We start from the raw sequence: 16,839 nt of genomic DNA on the forward strand, positions 1-16,839 counted from the left end.
TGGATGTTTGAGGACAAGAAGGCTTTAAAAGGCCACTGAAGTTATTGAGAATGAAAAGGAGGTGATGACAGATACAAAAGTTCAGTGGCAAATGATCAAAGCTTACTTGAGGTTGAGATCATGAAGGTCTCCAATAAATGATAGAAATAACTAAGAAGACACTATATGGCAGCAGTGAGATGACATAAAAGGTAGAAAAGCCAAAGGTATAAATCTCACTTTGGAAAAAAAAAAAAAAACTTTGAAGTAAATTACCACGTTTTAGTGTAAAATGATGATTTAATGTCAGAGAAAGCTGTTTGCAAATCTTAGCTACAAAGTGTGTGACTTTGGGCAAGTTACTCGGCTTCTGCCAAAATTCTAATCTCCTGTAAAATATAGACATTCCTCTGATTGCTGTGAAACTAAATGATAAAATACATGTCAAGAGCTTAGCATGATACCCAGCACACAGTAAATCCTCAATAAGTGTTATATATTTCTATAAAATATTTAATGATAATATTTAAGACATTAGAGTTTGTTTCACATGAAATAGGTATTATACAAAGCAAATTGGGAAGATTTAGAAGGGATAAGAAGAGTAGGAAATTGAATCTACAGAGAAAAAAAGGGTATTACAGAGATAAAAGTAACAGAGATGATCATTAGAATAGCTTAATTCTTGGACAATGACCAAAGATAACAAAGAGGTAAAGCACGATGGATTTAGCTGGCCATAAAGTTAAACAAACAAAAATCCCAGGAGTCCTCTGGTGGGTAAAAAGTAAACAGCCTCATCTCTGCACACCACAATTTGAGAAGCTGGTCTAAGGTTCTGAAGTTTTACAATTTGAATTGTACAAGCAGGTAGTTGAGGGAAGATACCCTGGGGAAGGAAGCCAAACTTTCCCTCTGACTAATTCTAAATAAATAATCTCTATTTTAGAAGAGCTCTCACTTCTTTCCTACATAAGCATACTGTGTTGATACACACTTTTGTGCATTTGTTAATAAAAATTTCCATGGGAGTACTTTACTCTCTTCATTTCCCCTCAATTTATACCCATAGTTTGATTCAATTTAAGCCTTTCCTGTACCTCTTCTTACATCTGCAAAAACATCTGTAAATATGTAATGTTCATATTTATTCCAATGAATATTGGAATATTTATTCCAGTGAACGTGCAATGAACATCCAGTTTAAGTTCAGAAAGGGTAAACCCCAAGATTTATACTGCCTAGCAATGCTAAACACACTGTAGGTGCTTAGATGCTTCAGGACAAAAGGTCAGGTGGTTTTACAAAAGAACTGCATGGACACCAGTCTATCCTGTTTCAATCTTTCAACAAGCTGTACTACCATAAAATAAATTAAGAAAAATACAGAATACAAAACAGCTATTTGTAAGCTTTTCCTTAAAGAGTCAGAAAATAAGTTTTTCAGACTTGTGAACTGTGTACATACAGTCTCTGTTGAAAGTATTCAACTCTGCACCTGTACCACAGAAGCAACCATAGACAATGTACAAATAATCAAGCATGGCTGTGTTCCAAAAAAACTTTATTTATAGATAGGTCACTGGACCACAGGCTATAGTTTGCCAACTCATGCATAATAAGGAAAATGCTTAGAATTTATTACATGGTGTAGAAGAAAATGTATAACTGTGATTTCAAAAAAGCTGAAGGCAACCAATGAGAAAATATTATAATACCCTGTGAGAGAAATATTGAGTGAGAGTGCTTAGTTTTTGCTATTACATGAAATAATAACAAATTAAAATTGTGAAAAGAGTAGCAGATTCTAAGGTGAACCCCATGATTCCTATTTCCTGGTATTCACGCCTTTGTAAAATCTCCTCTTTTTGAGTGTGGGTGGAAGCTGTGACTTGTTTCTAACCAGAAGAATATAGCAAAGGTAACGGGATGTCACCCCTTCTATTGCATAAGACTGTAATGTCTGTCTTGCTGAGACATGTTCTTCTTCACTGGTTTAGAAGAATTAAGATGCCATGTTGGGAGCTGCCCTTGACTAACAGGCAGCAAGGAACTGAATGCTGCCAACAAACATGTGAGCTTGAAAGCAGATCCTTCCCCGGCCAAGCCAAGCCTTCAGATGGCTTGCAGAGGACCTGATGAGCTGTGCTTGGACTCCCAACCCACAGGAATCATGGGATAATAAATGTGTTTTGTTTTTAAACTAAGTCTGTGTTAATACTGTTACACAGTAATAAGAAACTAATACAAATTTACACTCACAGCTAGTTGTAATTGTCTAATAGTATATCATTTATTTCCTACTTCTGAACTAAAATAATGAGATTAATTTAAAAATAATGCACTCGTAAGTGTCACATAACTTGTATTTTAATGACTGACAACTTCTATTAAACCTTTTGATGCTCAATATCACCGTAAACAGATTAAGATCCTTTATTTTAAGATTTTATTTATTTATTTGATAGACAGAGATCACAAGTAGGCAGAAAGGCAGGCGGGGTGGGGGGGGAAGCAGGCTCCCTGCTGAGCAGAGAGCCCAACACAGGGCTCAATCCTAGGATCCTAAGATCATGACCCAAGCCAAAGGCAGACGCCCAACCCACTGAGCCACTCAGGTGCCCCAAGATCCTTTATTTTAAAAGAAGCTGTATGAACTCTAAATATTTATGCCATTCCTTCACTTTTGATACTTTTAAGATGTCCTAAATTTACCTTTGTGCCAAACTGTCAGCAAGCAATTTAAATATAAACATCTCAAAACCTAGTCCAGTACCAAAGAATGAAACATGTTTTAGGAAAAGTCTTTGATTTTCTAAGTAAATGTAGGGGTCCCTTGGTTATTCAATTGAGAATGGCCTGTTACAAATTCATATTCATTTTTCCAGCTGTATTTGGAAGATCTAAAATGTACCTACCCTGGGTTTCTGGCAGTATTCACTATGTCTAGATTTCATAGTTCCATTGCTACTGAAATTGTAAATACACTGTTCTATAAGCCCAGACTTATGTGCATGAACACACTTATGCACACAATTGCCTTGGTAAATGAGTAATCTATTTCAAGAGACATGGTTAAAAAATTGACAATCTATAGTGAAAATCTATTACTGCAAACCATCTTCATGCTTTAATTTTCTTTAATTTCTGGAATAAAAAAAAATCTTTGAGTGATGAGCAATATAGTTATGCCCTTAGCTCCTATCCACTGACCTTGAGTCTCCATAATTGGTTTATATTTGGAACTGTTGAACCATTTTTTAAGGCAGACTTCATCTACTATACAAGTTGAACACACCTGAGCAAGGGAAGGGGCAGAGGGAGAGGGAGAGACAGAATCCCAAGGAGACTCCTCACTAAACTGGAGTCTGATAGGGGGCTTGATCCCAGCACCCTGAGAGCACGACCTTAGCTGAAATCCAGAGTTGGCTCAGACTGAGCCGCCCAGGGGCCCTGGAGAGATACTTTATTTTAGAGAGAGAGAGAGAAAAAAAAGAAGCAGGGGGAGGGCCAGAAGGAGAGGGAGAGAATCTCAAGCAGACTCTGTGTTGAGCACGGAACCCAACATGGGGTTCTTTCCCATGATACTGAGATCATGACCTGAGCTGAAGCCTAGGGTCAGATGCTTAACTGACTGAGCCACCCAGGTGCCCGTTGCTTGAAGGTTTTCTTAAGAAAAGCTAATAGATGAAACTAAATTTACCACAGTTATACATATTTTCAAAAATCCTTAACACTTAGAAGTTGATAGAAGGACATAAATAATACTGAGAAGATTCAAACTATTAGCTTTACAGAAAAACCAGACTATAAAGGCAAGGTGTTTGCCTTATACCTGTCATATTCTTTTATTCAATCATTACTTTAACAGTTATTGAATACCTAGTATATGTCAGTGAATTGATATTTCATCAAAGATAGACTTTTAAAAAAATCTGTTACTATGCTTTAGTTATTCTTGTCTGAGCTTTTCCTTATTACTCACTATAAAAAAACAAACAAACAAACAAAAAATCTCCTTTGCTAGACCATCAAGTTCATCAGGCATGTGTTTTCTTCCCATACAACTGCAGACAATATCACCACGCTTTCTGCCACTGTGTAACAAGGATGCCCTATCTTCCAGCTTTCGGTAACATGGATCTCAGTTCCTTTTCACTCTCACTAGCAGTGTCATCAGAGTACAGATTTCTACTAACCATCTGTTCATGGCAATTTAGGCTTTCTCTAGCTAATACGCTCCTTAAAATCCTTCCAGCTTTTGCCTACTACCTGGTTCCAAAGCCATACTCCTATTTTTCCTATTTGTTATGGAAGCACCCAATTGCAAGATGCCAGTCATGAAGTAACATGTCAATATTTGCCAAAGATGACTGCCTACTCATTATATTCAAGTGAATCTATAAACTATTCAAAAGTTGCAGGTTATAAGAATATACAAAAATCAACAGCCACCCTTGACCTAGCTACTACCCATGTTAAAGTGTAATAACATCTATTATGGTATTTAACTTATTACATTGTAATTATTTGCTTTACCTATGTCTCCTCCAAGGTGCAAAGTTCCTTAAGGGAAGAGAACACCTGATTGATATTTGTAACCCCAATGAACATTTACTGAATGAATTATCAATCATTCACAGATAATTCCCCTCAAGAAAAGAATTAAAATTTAGTTGCACATTTTAGAAACTATTATAGTAACTTTCCAGATTTTTAGTTATCAAAGCACAAAGTCCCAGGCTCAAGTGAGGAAATGCCATTCTTCACTTTTCACTAGTTCGGACTGGTAAAGATTTAAATGTTCGTTAATACACAGTGTTGTTAAGGGTGAAGGTAAACTCACTGGTGTATTCTTATAACTGCTAACTGCTTGAAGTAAAAGATGGCATATCCCTCTTGGGAGAACAATCTAATAATATCTAATACAATTTAACATGCCTCAACTAAGCAAGTCTGTATCTTGGAATTTATTCTACAGATATTTACAATGTTTGCAAAGCTTATATACAAGATTATGTACAATAGCATTGTTAGCAATGGAAGAATGGAACTTAAATTTATCAATTGAGAATTATTTAAATAAATTATGGCACATCCATATAATGGAATCTTACAGAGTTGTTAGAATAAACATACAATTGCACATGGACTTATCTCTAAGATGTATTAAGTGGAAAAAGCAGAGTGCCCCCATGTTTCTTATTTCAGTAGAAATATCTGAGGAGGATACCAGAACATTATTGTCTCTGGGTACGGAGATGGAGCAACTGAAAGGACAACCTAATATTCTGTATGTATCCTTTTCTATTTTATGTATTTATTTATTGACATTAAAAACTGAAATATTTTGTCCATAAAATCCTTCATTCATTCCTTATTTATTAAAAGATAAGTTTTTAAAAATGAGACTGACATCACCATTTCTAGAACTTCTCAATTACACGGTATTTCTCCCTCTTACGTCTACTGTTAAGAATAATTCTGGGGGCGCCCGGGTGGCACAGTGGGTTAAACCATTGCCTTCGGCTCAGGTCATGGTCTCAGGGTCCTGGGATTGAGCCCTGCATCGGGCTCTCTGCTCAGCGGGGAGCCTGCTTTCCCCTCTCTCTCTGCCTGCCTCTCTGTCTACTTGTGATCTCACTCTCTGTAAAAAAAAAAAAAAAAAAAAAAGAATAATTCTGTACTTCAGGTTCTTAAATAGTACTTTAAAAACTGATGAGGGCACAAATATTTTATAGAACATATTTTACTTAATTTTTTATTAAATGTTGTCTATTACTCAGATACTTGGGCACTAAGCCCTAGGTAAGTGTCCAGAAAATTACACTGTAGTGATCAAAATAAATGTCTGGTAAAAACTTGGCAGGTATTTTGCAACCAAGAGCTGCATGGAAATTAATGGCTGGGTTAAAATATGATGACTGAACACAGAACCAAAATGACTCAATGGCATCATTTGTAAAAATTAATATATTTTAGGTAGCAATAAGCTATAACTATACAAATCAATCTTTAACAAATATTGCACACCTGAAAAGTCTTAATTAATAGCCTTTGTATATTCTTTTACTATTATGGAGATAAAACTTTCCGCCTGGAATGAAGAAATGCTGATTATGTAAAATAAGAACATTTTTCTTTTTTAAAAAGTCTATTTTTATTATTTATTTTTTGTTGAAGTACAGTTGACACACAATGTTACATTAGTTTCAGGTGTATAACATATTGATTCAATACTTCTACACCTTTATGCTACGTTTACCACATGTGTAGCTACAATCTGTCATCATATAACCCTACTATAGTATCATCAACTACAATCCCTCTGCTCTACCTTTCATCCCTGTGATGAATGCATTCCATAACTGGAAGCCTGTACCTCTCACTCCCCTTCATCCATTTCAACCCCATCAGCCCCCTGCCACTGTCCTCTCCTCTGGCAACCACCAGTTTGTACTCTTAAAAAAAAGAATTTTTTGGCCTTGCTACAACTTTTATCCTTATTGTGAATTAATTAAATGAGGGCTCTTTCAAGATTAGAAATTTGGAAATTTATTAAAAGAAAAAACCCCCACAATGTAGGCTTAATTTACTACTTAAAACTTTATTCTAAAAAGGTATAAAACAGAGCACTTGGGTAGCTCAGTTGGTTAAGCAACTGCCTTCAGCTCAGGTCATGATCCCAGTGTCCTGGGATCAAGTCCTGCATCAGGCTCCCTGCTCCTTGGGGAGTCTGCTTTTCCCTCTTATCTTCTCCCATCTATGCTCTCTCTCAAATAAATAAATAAAATCTTTAAAAAAAATTAACAAGGTATAAAACTCCTATTTTACTGTTTATGGCTATTAAATGAAGCATGTAAGAAAGCTATAGAGCAGTTACAAAAAAACACAGCCTTTCAGCCATACCAGAATTCAAATCCTAGTTCTTTCACTTGCTGTGTGATAATGGAAAAATTACTTCACCCTCTGAGCCTTATTTCTTTAAGTATAAGATGGGGTTAATACGGATTACATGTAACATCTTACAAGGTTGTTATGTTAAGGGAAAAACCATGTATAAAACACTTAGCATAGGGCATCTGGGTGGCTCAGTTGGTTTAACATTTGCCTTTGGCTCAGGTCATGATCTCAGCGTCCTGGGATAGAGCCCTGTGATGTGCTCCCTGCCCAGGGGGAAGCCTATTTCTCCCTCTCCCTCTGCTTGTTTGTGCTCTCTCTCTCAAATAAATAATAAATAAAATCTTAAAAAATAAAAATAAATAAAAACAGCACAATACTGACCCATAGTAAGAAAAAGGCAGCTCTCATTATTACTCTTTAATTATACAACAGAGATGGGGAATAAGATGTACTACACATCTCTTTTGAGTTTTCCAGATAGAGTTTTACTTATCAGACAAATGCTTATGTACATACTAAATTTAAAACACCACCATTTTGCATTCCTGGGGCAGAGTAACACATTTCTTTGCTACCTTAAGAGAAGTCAATGAATATAAAGTAACTTCATTGGTGCCTAGAAATAATAATTCTGTCTAGATTATCACAATTTGTAGTCTAAGTATAAGCACAGTAAATTTGGAATACTGTATTCAGTTGTGAGCACAGCTGAAGAGACATCAGTTTGATAGGTATGACAGAAGAACAACCAGGAGAGTAAGGAACATGAAAGCCACAACACATTAAAAAGAGTTTAAGGAGCTGTGTCTATTTCATTTAAAGAAGATTTGAGGTAATAAAATATTTTCAAACATTTTTAGAGTGTCATGTGAAAAAGTATGCAAGTTAAATCAGAGAACAAAATTAGAAACAACACATCTATTAAATTATATAGATTAAACATTAATATAGAGAACTTCCTGGGGCGCCTGGGTAGCTCAATTGGTTAAGTGTCTGCCTTTGGCTCAGGCTGTGATCCCGGGGTGCTGGGATTGAGCCCCACATTGGGCTCTCCGCTCAGTGGGGAGTCTGTTCTCCCTCTCCCTCTGCAGCTCCCCCAGCTTGTGCTTGCCCTCTCTCTCTCAAATAAATACTTTAAAAAAAGAATTTTCTAATAATTTCAACAATAATTAATAGTTTTGTGAAGTAGTGAGCCCTTTAAATTATATAATCTGTATTCAAATTGTTTGATACTGTCAACAATGATCGAAAAGTGATTTATGGCTAGTTGGGAACTTTGACTACATAACTGCCAAGGTTTACTTCAATTCCAGATTCTATAATCTAAACTAAACAATAAGGCAAATAGGATTATGTATGTATAATTAAATAAGAACTATTGGCACTTAGAGGTGAACAAGAATATTTATCAGTCTGTTACTTTTCTTTTAATAAGAAGAAAATAGTAATAAAAATGCATGATATATATACAATGGACTTATTGTTACACCTTCTCATATTAATCACTATAATAATCTCACTTACACACAGAGATGTCCCCCCCCAAAAACAATTGGCATTAATTTTAACCTTTTAAAAAAGAAATGGAGGACAATGGACTGTGAACATTTTTAAATTACCAGAGCTGTATTTGCAGATATACTTGCTTCATTTATTCCAAGTTTGGATCAACATTTGAATTTAAATTAAAACTTATGGCATTTCTTTTCTAATTTAGCTTAACTCTTATAGAAAGTTATATATTTAATATCAGAATTGGCAAACCCATAAAATCATTACGCACAATAGAAAACTCTAATCAGGAAGAACAAAGTGTATATGCTATACTAACCAATTAGAAGAACTGTTCCAACAGCCAAACCTCCACCTGGAAACAAAAAAAAAAAACAAGAAAAAAATTAATCTACCCTTTCATACACATTATCTTTAGCATAAAAGTTAAGCTTTATCAAGGACAACTACTTCACTAACTTTAAAATTACAGATGAGAACAACATTTTAATTACCTTGGAGATACTTTGCTTAAGGTGCTATTATGAAATAATTATATATTATATGTAATTACACACTACACATTACAATTACTTTCATAATATACTGTACTATCCTCTCTTCTCCTGTGATAGGACCATGCAGCATTCAACATAACTGTGGTTACGTGTCCCAATAATGTTACATTTAGTTCCTGTTAATAAATTAACTCAATAGCCAAGACCTAAATGTTCACAGTAACTTAATACTACAGAAGTACAACATAGGAAAGGTTATTATAATAGAAATTCCACTTTAGTATTTACACTCGAATTTAATAAGCCTTGGGGAAAAACACCCTGATAATTAAAAATAATTCCTTTTTTCGATAGGAAAATACACACAAAGATGGACATACTCCCAAATACATTTAGAATTTAAAATAAACAATATTTTCATAATTTCAAACAAAAAAGTCACAATTACAAAATACATTTTTCTATAAGATTTTTTATTTATTTATTTGATAGACAGAGATCACAAGTAGGCAGAGAGGCAGGCAGAGAGAGAGGGGGAAGCAGGCTCCCTGCTGAGCAGAGAGCCCGATGTGGGGCTTGATCCCAGGACTCTGGGATCATGACCTGAGCTGAAGGCAGAGGCTTAACCCACTGAGCCACCCAGGCGCCCCCAGAATACATTTTTAATAATAGCAGAAAATGTTCTTTTGAATATCCGAATTAGACCAGTACAGTCATTAGCATATAACTCAAATAGTGATTTAATAAAAATCAATTTGAAGTCAAATTATAGATAACTGGAACTACAATGAAAAGACATTTGAGTACAAATATTTTGTGCAACATTTATAAAAACATTTGTAAAAGTATTTCTATTTGTTATAAATTATACTAGCAAATTCACTTAAAATAGAATGAAATATGAATATCAAAGAATGAAAGTTATCTAAAGTAATTTAAAAAGAAACTACTCAAAATTGTTGGACAATTGAAGACAATCCTACCAATGTCTTTGGTTTTGGTGCATAAAACTGTGAAAGAAATATTTAGAGTACCAGTAAAAAACTTTTCCCCCAACAAATTTTATAGTGGCAAACATTATATAGAACAACTTAGTATGTAAAGTTCCTTTGACAGTGTTTACTTTTTGCCTTGCAAATATGCATAAATGTTATTGTTCAAAGAGTTTGAAATTTGGTAATATACATGAACATAGAACACAATGCTGTATTTGGTGACTTTATGACTCTAAATAGAACATTTCAAATTGTTAGAGAAGATTTTAAAAATAAACTAGCACTTTATATATATTTTTATGTTTAGGTGGATTTGTTATCGCACTAAATATGTATTTTAATCTCACATTTAGATATGTTCTTTCAATATAGCATTTAAAGCCATACCAGATTATACAGGATAACTTCAAATTTTGTTCGAACTAAAAGAATCACATAAAGTGAAATATATAGGATGAAAACAACTGTAAAAGATCTGAGCAAAAAGATTTTCTCTAAGATTAGGATAAATGTCTACTTTTATAGTTTGTGCTACATATAAACCACTACTAAATTTTTTAATCCATTTGAGCGCTTAATTTTTTTGATTAATGCACTTTGAGCATTTTAAATTTCCAGTTCCTTATTTCTCTCTTACATGCAAAAACAAGCATTTAAATGCCTACTCACCATTCTGTGTATATTTAAGACAAACTAATAGAGGTACATAACAGATACTGACTGCATGGTCTAGCCTAGAGTGGGTACTATTAAAAAAAAGTTACCTGGTTTCCTTTCCTTAATCTATTTCTTATAGGAAAGATTTAGATTTCTTGTTTAAACATCCCTGGGTCTACATTCATGTAGCCTCAAATTAAGAATCTATATGAGGCCTACAACTAGAATAGTTAGATACAGAACTGAAGATTTTTTGTGAGTATCATTCATAGTGGGATGATAAGAATAGACCCAGGAATAGTTTCCCAATTAAATGAAATGATACCTAGCTCAAGTGTCTGGCTCAGAAAGGTACTCAGTAAGAGCTATTACCATTCTGGCAATTATTTTCTAATTAGAACAAATCATTATAGATATACCATTATTTGATAAATAGTGATCACTATAATAGTAAGAATTAGAATACTTCCCGTTGATGAACTAGTTAAGCAAAGCATTATACAAATGAGCGTACACTAAGAAGGTAATTTTCTGTAAGAATGATTCAAATAATCCAGTTTCTGATAATTCAGGAAATGCCACCCAATTACATTTTAAATCTTATGTACATTCAATTTCTAATGTTTGGAAAATGTGAACATTACTCAAAACAACATAAAATGAGGACATGTTAATGACTTTAATCAGACACTTGAATATAATATCAGGATTTCTCTTACAAAAGGCAATTATCTTTTTTTTCTAAAGGGTTCTATCATGTAAATTCACTAGACTTAAATTTGGATGGCTTTAGTATAGGTTGGTCATTTTGAAGGTTGGTCACGGGGAATAAGATGAGGCCACCTTATTATTTTAAAAATCAAGCTTTTATTCTGTGTATGAGGGAAAATGATTTGACACGTACATATATATAACAGCAAAGTTCCTCTGTTCTTTGAAATTTCAGGGTGATGAGATCTCACATTTCCCTAAAATACTTCTGCATAAAGTATTTTGATATATCTCACTTGATATGCTGTGGTTCTAACTGTATTTTAAACTAGAGTAAGTTTGAATAAGTTTGTATCCATGTACTCATCAAAAAATAAAAATCTTCAGCAACCAGCCATGACAGGATATCTTGACATGATACATTCAACCAAAGCTCATTTTAATGGATCTTTAAATTCAGAACTCCATTAGTACCCTGAGATCAAGAGTCATATACTCTACCAACTGAGCCAGCCAGGAGCCCCAGAAAATTATATTAAAGGGAGAAAATTCAACCACCATTTACACTTCCCAAAGCAGATCTCTAGTTAAGCTATAAATTTTGGGTAAGCAAGGTCAAGTTAATGTATTAGGATATAACGACCCAGAAGTGATACCTTACTTTATAAGGGCCTCTCCTTTTTCAAAGTTAGGGGAAGTAAAAGGGAAAGGAAATAAAAGTCAGAAAAGACAACAGTGATTTATAGCAGTCCTTTCTATAAAGGAATAGTTTTGTATAAAATTATAGGTCATTTTAGGGAAAATGCAAAGTACAAACAGTTCCTATCCCTTCCTTTGTTCACAGCAATGTCCTGAACTATTTAATTAATGCCATGCCTCAAATAAACTGCAGTTCATTTCATTAACAAGTTCTACTTTTTCTTCTCTCTCTGGGAGGTAGGAAACATCCTGACAACTCTTGATTATCACAATGATTAGCTAGGAAAATATAGGAAACAAAATAGAAAAAGCTATAAACAGAATGGTTCTATAGATTAAATTACATGAAACAAGTTTATGTATCAATACAAATGAATAAGCTACACTTCCCTTAAATGTACAGCCATTACTATAACCATAAAAATGATTATTTTTAATATATAGTCCAAACTCAACATATATCACACATTCTAATTAAGATACGGTGGAGCAAAGGAAATAAGCCCACTATTTACTTTTTGACATTGCATTGAAAATGGTAGCTATCGTCAAGCTTCTTTGGAGTATTCTTCCTGGACTGTTCTTTATCCCAAATCCCTATCTTCCGTTCACCTGATTGTCAAAATTGAGTAAGTTCCAAACAGCACATTAATTAAACCAGTCAAACCTGAGAAATCACCCCTCCTTAAAGTACCTTTTTGAAGGATGAGCCTGGGAGAGAATTCCCCCAGGTTAGACAATATGATCCTAAGATGAGCTATACCTTTTGACCTAGAAAAAAAAAAAAAAAAAAAAAAGGAAAGAAATTCTGCCAGAATCCTTTGTCCACTGTAAATTTCTTGGTGATTACTGGGAGAAGGGAAATGAAATATGTATATATATATATAGTGTCCTCATATAATGACATAAATGTCCTGGAAGGACAGGGTAGAGAAGCTGGGTTAGAAAAATCTTGGAAATTGAAAATTTCAATGTGGCCAACTTGGGAGATGTATATCAATATCTAACAAAATTTAAGTTGTGAGAACAAAAGTTTTTGATATGATTAGATCATCTTTTAAAAAGATGCTGATATGGGGAACTGTCAAATTCATAAAGCATTTGGGAGTAGAAATGGAAATATTAGCATATCTTCAAATGATCAACATTCAATTTGCCTGCGTAATATATTAAAAAATATACTTAAATATATTTTGAATCTATGCTTAAAATTACATTGACATCACAGTGGCAGTAGTGAAATATCACTGCACTGCATGGTAGTGACAATACAATATTTACTTGTTTCACAGTAACCACAGAATATATTTAGGCAACAGTCGCGATGTCACAGTATAGTTCCACCATTCTGATATAACATCCTGCTATCATTGTGTCTTGTCACAATATGGTTATATTAGGCTTGTCACAATCTGAGTCAAATATTTTAGTGTAACAATATAATCTGAATTACTTATATTTATGTGTATACACATTAGCAGCCAAACATTTCACTTCCAAATAATGTTTTAATGAAAAACAAATGTAACGGATTCGCTCCACAGAGCCATACAAAATAAAAAATAAAAATACAAAAATGTCATTAAGAAGTTAACAACAACTAAAATACTTCTGGACATATTATTCCAAATGTACTAACTCCTATTATAACAACCTCTTCTGTGCACTTTGAGAATTAACTGTACACATGCAAAACATATTTCAAAATATCCCCAAACTAATACCTATTTCAATTATCTTAAAGAACACCAATTTTTAGCATAAACTTTTTACAGTCAAATACTAGTGTCGCTTGCAAGCAAATCTAGAAGATTTTTAAATTACAGTTCAAGTTTATATCACTGTAGAAACACTTAAATATAAATAAAATATTTATATATAGTGCTTTAGGTTAACTTTTTAGTGGGTGCTTTAAGAGACATATTTAAATCATTAGTCTTGGGTTTGATAAATGCTTAAAGCCACTTCAAAAGAGTTCTCAAAAATTTGAAACAGCTGTAGCACAGTGCAGTAACACTAAATTTGAAGCCTGAAGATCAGCCTATACTGTCTCTAGCTTTAATGACTCTGTTCACGTCACTGTATCTGCTTCTAGAGCTCACACATAACTCATCCTACCTCTTTCATAATCTCTTGCCCAGGTTTTTGTTGTTGTTGTTTTTCTACACAGTTCTCTTTCAATGAAGAACTTAATGAGAATCAACTATGTGCCAGGAACTGTGCCAGGCAAATTTTGTTATTCTAATAAGAAACTGAAGGTATAATGTCAGAAATTTTACCTTTTTGTTTGAAGAGATTCAGGATCAAGTGAATAAAGTTCCATATCTCCAGTGAATTAGGGAGGGGGGAAAAAAGGTAAGGGCTGTTCCTAGTCTTTAAATTCAAGTATAGGATGATACCACGTAAAGCTCAACAGGGAAAATAAAAACTGAGATAAATATTTGCTAACTGTATATTTTGGATCATTTGTTTTCAGTACCATGCAATTTAGGAAGGCAATACTTGAGACAATTAAGTGCAAATACTCAAATTTGTGTAGAAATAACCAGGATTCAGTTAAGAACATGACATAACAGGAAAGAAGCTGTGTTCTTTCTCAAAGGTTGCTTGCCTTGTCAATTTTCCTTTGCACTAAACCTATCTGAAGAGTGTACCTTGAGGGGGAAAATGTAATACAGAAAGAAATTTCAAGTGTAGTACAAGAACAAGCAATGGCATTTGTAATATTTTATGAAAATGTACAAGACTTAACTGACACGGATCACATACTATATAGATTATGAAATATAAACACAGACCAATTTTAATGAAGCAACATTCTGATAAGACAACTAATTTACAAGCTCTATTAACACAGCAGCTCTGTCCTAGCAATCTAATGTGGTCAATCTTCCCAACGTAACAGTTATGAAACAAGCTATTCTTCAGCAGGCTTCTCATGAAAAATTACAAAGATTATACAAGAAAGCCTATGGACTGGATTTCTTTTTCTCATTAAAATGTGCATTAACTTTAAACATATTCGCAATGTTAACTCTGGGAAGCAAAATATACAGAGAAAAAATTTAACAAAAATATATACAAATATATTTAACGCAGTCTACTAGTACGAGCACCGATATCAACAACAGGGTTTAACTACTTTGTACCCACGTAAGTGTTTAACATCCATTCTCTTAAAGCCAACAGTTTGTTTAAAGATTCAGAACCAGGAGATAAGCAGCCTGGCGGTGAAAGTGGGGAAGTTACTTTTTTCAGCATTTTCTAATGAAATCCATCTCTCACAATGACACAAACTTTGTAGGTTAGGCGAAACCACGAGCTATCTGGGGTTGGCAGAACGGAGCAGAGACCAGGAGGGGATCCTGGAGTTGAAGGCCAAACCGTCTCCAAATATTAATGATTCCCCCTTACTAGATAGTATTTCTAGATAAAACCATGTAGGGATCCCGTCGTAACCTAGAAAGGCTGGTGGGCCAGAACCACAGTACAAAGTGGGAGCAGTAACAGCATTTAGGAGTCTCCCTACAACATTTCCTCCCCTACATCTCTATCAGACCGGACTATCCTTTCCAAGTCCGAAGGCTGAGGGGTGAGAGATAAATATGAGGTTAGGGCGGCTTCCCTGGCAGGTGCCCTCCCTAAGTATTCCCTCTGTTGAGCCCAAATCTCCGTTCTGAACCGACCTAGGAGCTGGTCCAGGGCTGGGAGCCCGGTAGATACCAGCAGTTGTCCATTCCGCACCGACGGTCGTGTGCCCGCGATGGACACCAGTCGAGAACAACCGCTGTCGGTACCGCTTGCTCTAGGGCCCTTCCTCTGGAAACTGGTGACGTTGTTCTTGCATGCTGCAGCCCCTATAGATCCAGTACTCCCAGCGCCGGTGCCGCAGGTCGCCGCGGCCGCCATGTTGGAACTTCCCGCGTTGACCCAATAGGAACTCTCGGAACTCAAGCAGCAAACCCGTCAGAGCCAGCCCCAAACACCCGCCTCCTTGCCCACTATCACCGCTCCCGTGGCCAATAGAATTGAGAGCTCTCTTCTAGTCAACCAATTGCAAGGAGTATTGCTGAAAAGTGCGCTCTACGTGTGGACGGCGGACTTCTGCTGGGCCCAGGTGAGAAAGGCCCACCTGAGTCCTGGGTGAGAGTGTTCCTTGGTTCTTTGGGGCTAGAGGTGGGTGATATCATTCAACGTTTTTCTCGTTTTGAGTGTCTTCATTCACGCAGAATGAAAAAGAAAAGAAAAGAAAAGAAAAGGCTAGTGGAGCGGTATATCAAGTAACTGCCAGTAAGAATTTGCACCTTTCTCTGGTCCTTAGAGGAAAGATATTTTCCCTCGCCCCTTTCTTTTCTGACTTCGGAGAGAAAATTCATTCCGCCTTTACCATCAGGTTTTTTTGTTTTATTTTGTTTTGTTTTGTTTTGTTTTTCTCGGAATGGCTGTGTTTTAGTGAAGAAATTGGAACTCTTAATGAGTTGCTTGCTGAGCATCTGGGCTCAGTTCGACAGTGCCAGTGGCAGGCAGGTGGGTTGGATTTAGACTTTAGCGGGAAAACTCTTGAGCTTTGAGGAGATTTGGTTTTCCTGTCTCAAACAGCAAATGACAAAATGTACTTCTCTGACAAGTCCCCTTGAGAAGCTTTCGTTAATTTTAATTAGTGCTTCTGGAAGTCTTGGGGCGCGTTTCTCTAAGTAGTGTGAATGACAAGTGTTACTCTGACAACCTTGTTCACACATTTAATTGTCATTTGCTGTTAAGGCAGCTGCAAATAACAGAAAATACTTTAGGTCTCTTTCCCAAAAAAACTGGTATTAGATGTGTATGTACTTTATTTTCCTAGTGATTTGTGAACTCTGAATTGAGAGCTTTTTTTATTAGAATAG

At 35.2% G+C, this 16,839-nt stretch overlaps 2 protein-coding genes across 13 annotated transcripts in view; one reads left to right on the plus strand and one right to left on the minus strand.

Moving 5' to 3' along the window:
* Nucleotides 1-15,882, minus strand: part of ELP4 (elongator acetyltransferase complex subunit 4) — a 247,570-nt gene extending 231,688 nt beyond the window's left edge. For both annotated transcript variants that reach the window (XR_013967578.1, XM_080816975.1), the window contains exons 1-2: nt 15,640-15,882; nt 8,714-8,749 (exon numbers count right to left, since the gene is read on the minus strand). Coding sequence is in view for 1 of the 2 variants with exons in the window: in XM_080816975.1 (XP_080673101.1) it covers nt 8,714-8,749; nt 15,640-15,862 (259 nt within the window). In the remaining variant the exon portion in view is untranslated. The remainder of the gene's footprint in view (nt 1-8,713; nt 8,750-15,639) is intronic.
* Nucleotides 15,883-16,018: 136 nt separating this feature from the next.
* IMMP1L (inner mitochondrial membrane peptidase subunit 1) overlaps nt 16,019-16,839 on the plus strand; it is a 76,108-nt gene continuing 75,287 nt past the window's right edge. For 3 of the 11 annotated variants that reach the window (XM_080816984.1, XM_080816981.1, XM_080816988.1), the window contains exon 1: nt 16,039-16,070. The gene's annotated coding sequence lies outside the window, so the exon portion shown is untranslated. Of the gene's footprint in view, nt 16,481-16,839 lie in introns of all 11 variants that reach the window. The other 8 variants (XM_080816982.1, XM_080816987.1, XM_080816985.1 and 5 more) reach the window with 8 other exon arrangements.

Source organism: Martes martes (assembly GCF_963455335.1).
Source record: "Martes martes genome assembly, chromosome: 10".
NCBI classification, from domain to species: domain Eukaryota; kingdom Metazoa; phylum Chordata; class Mammalia; order Carnivora; family Mustelidae; genus Martes; species Martes martes.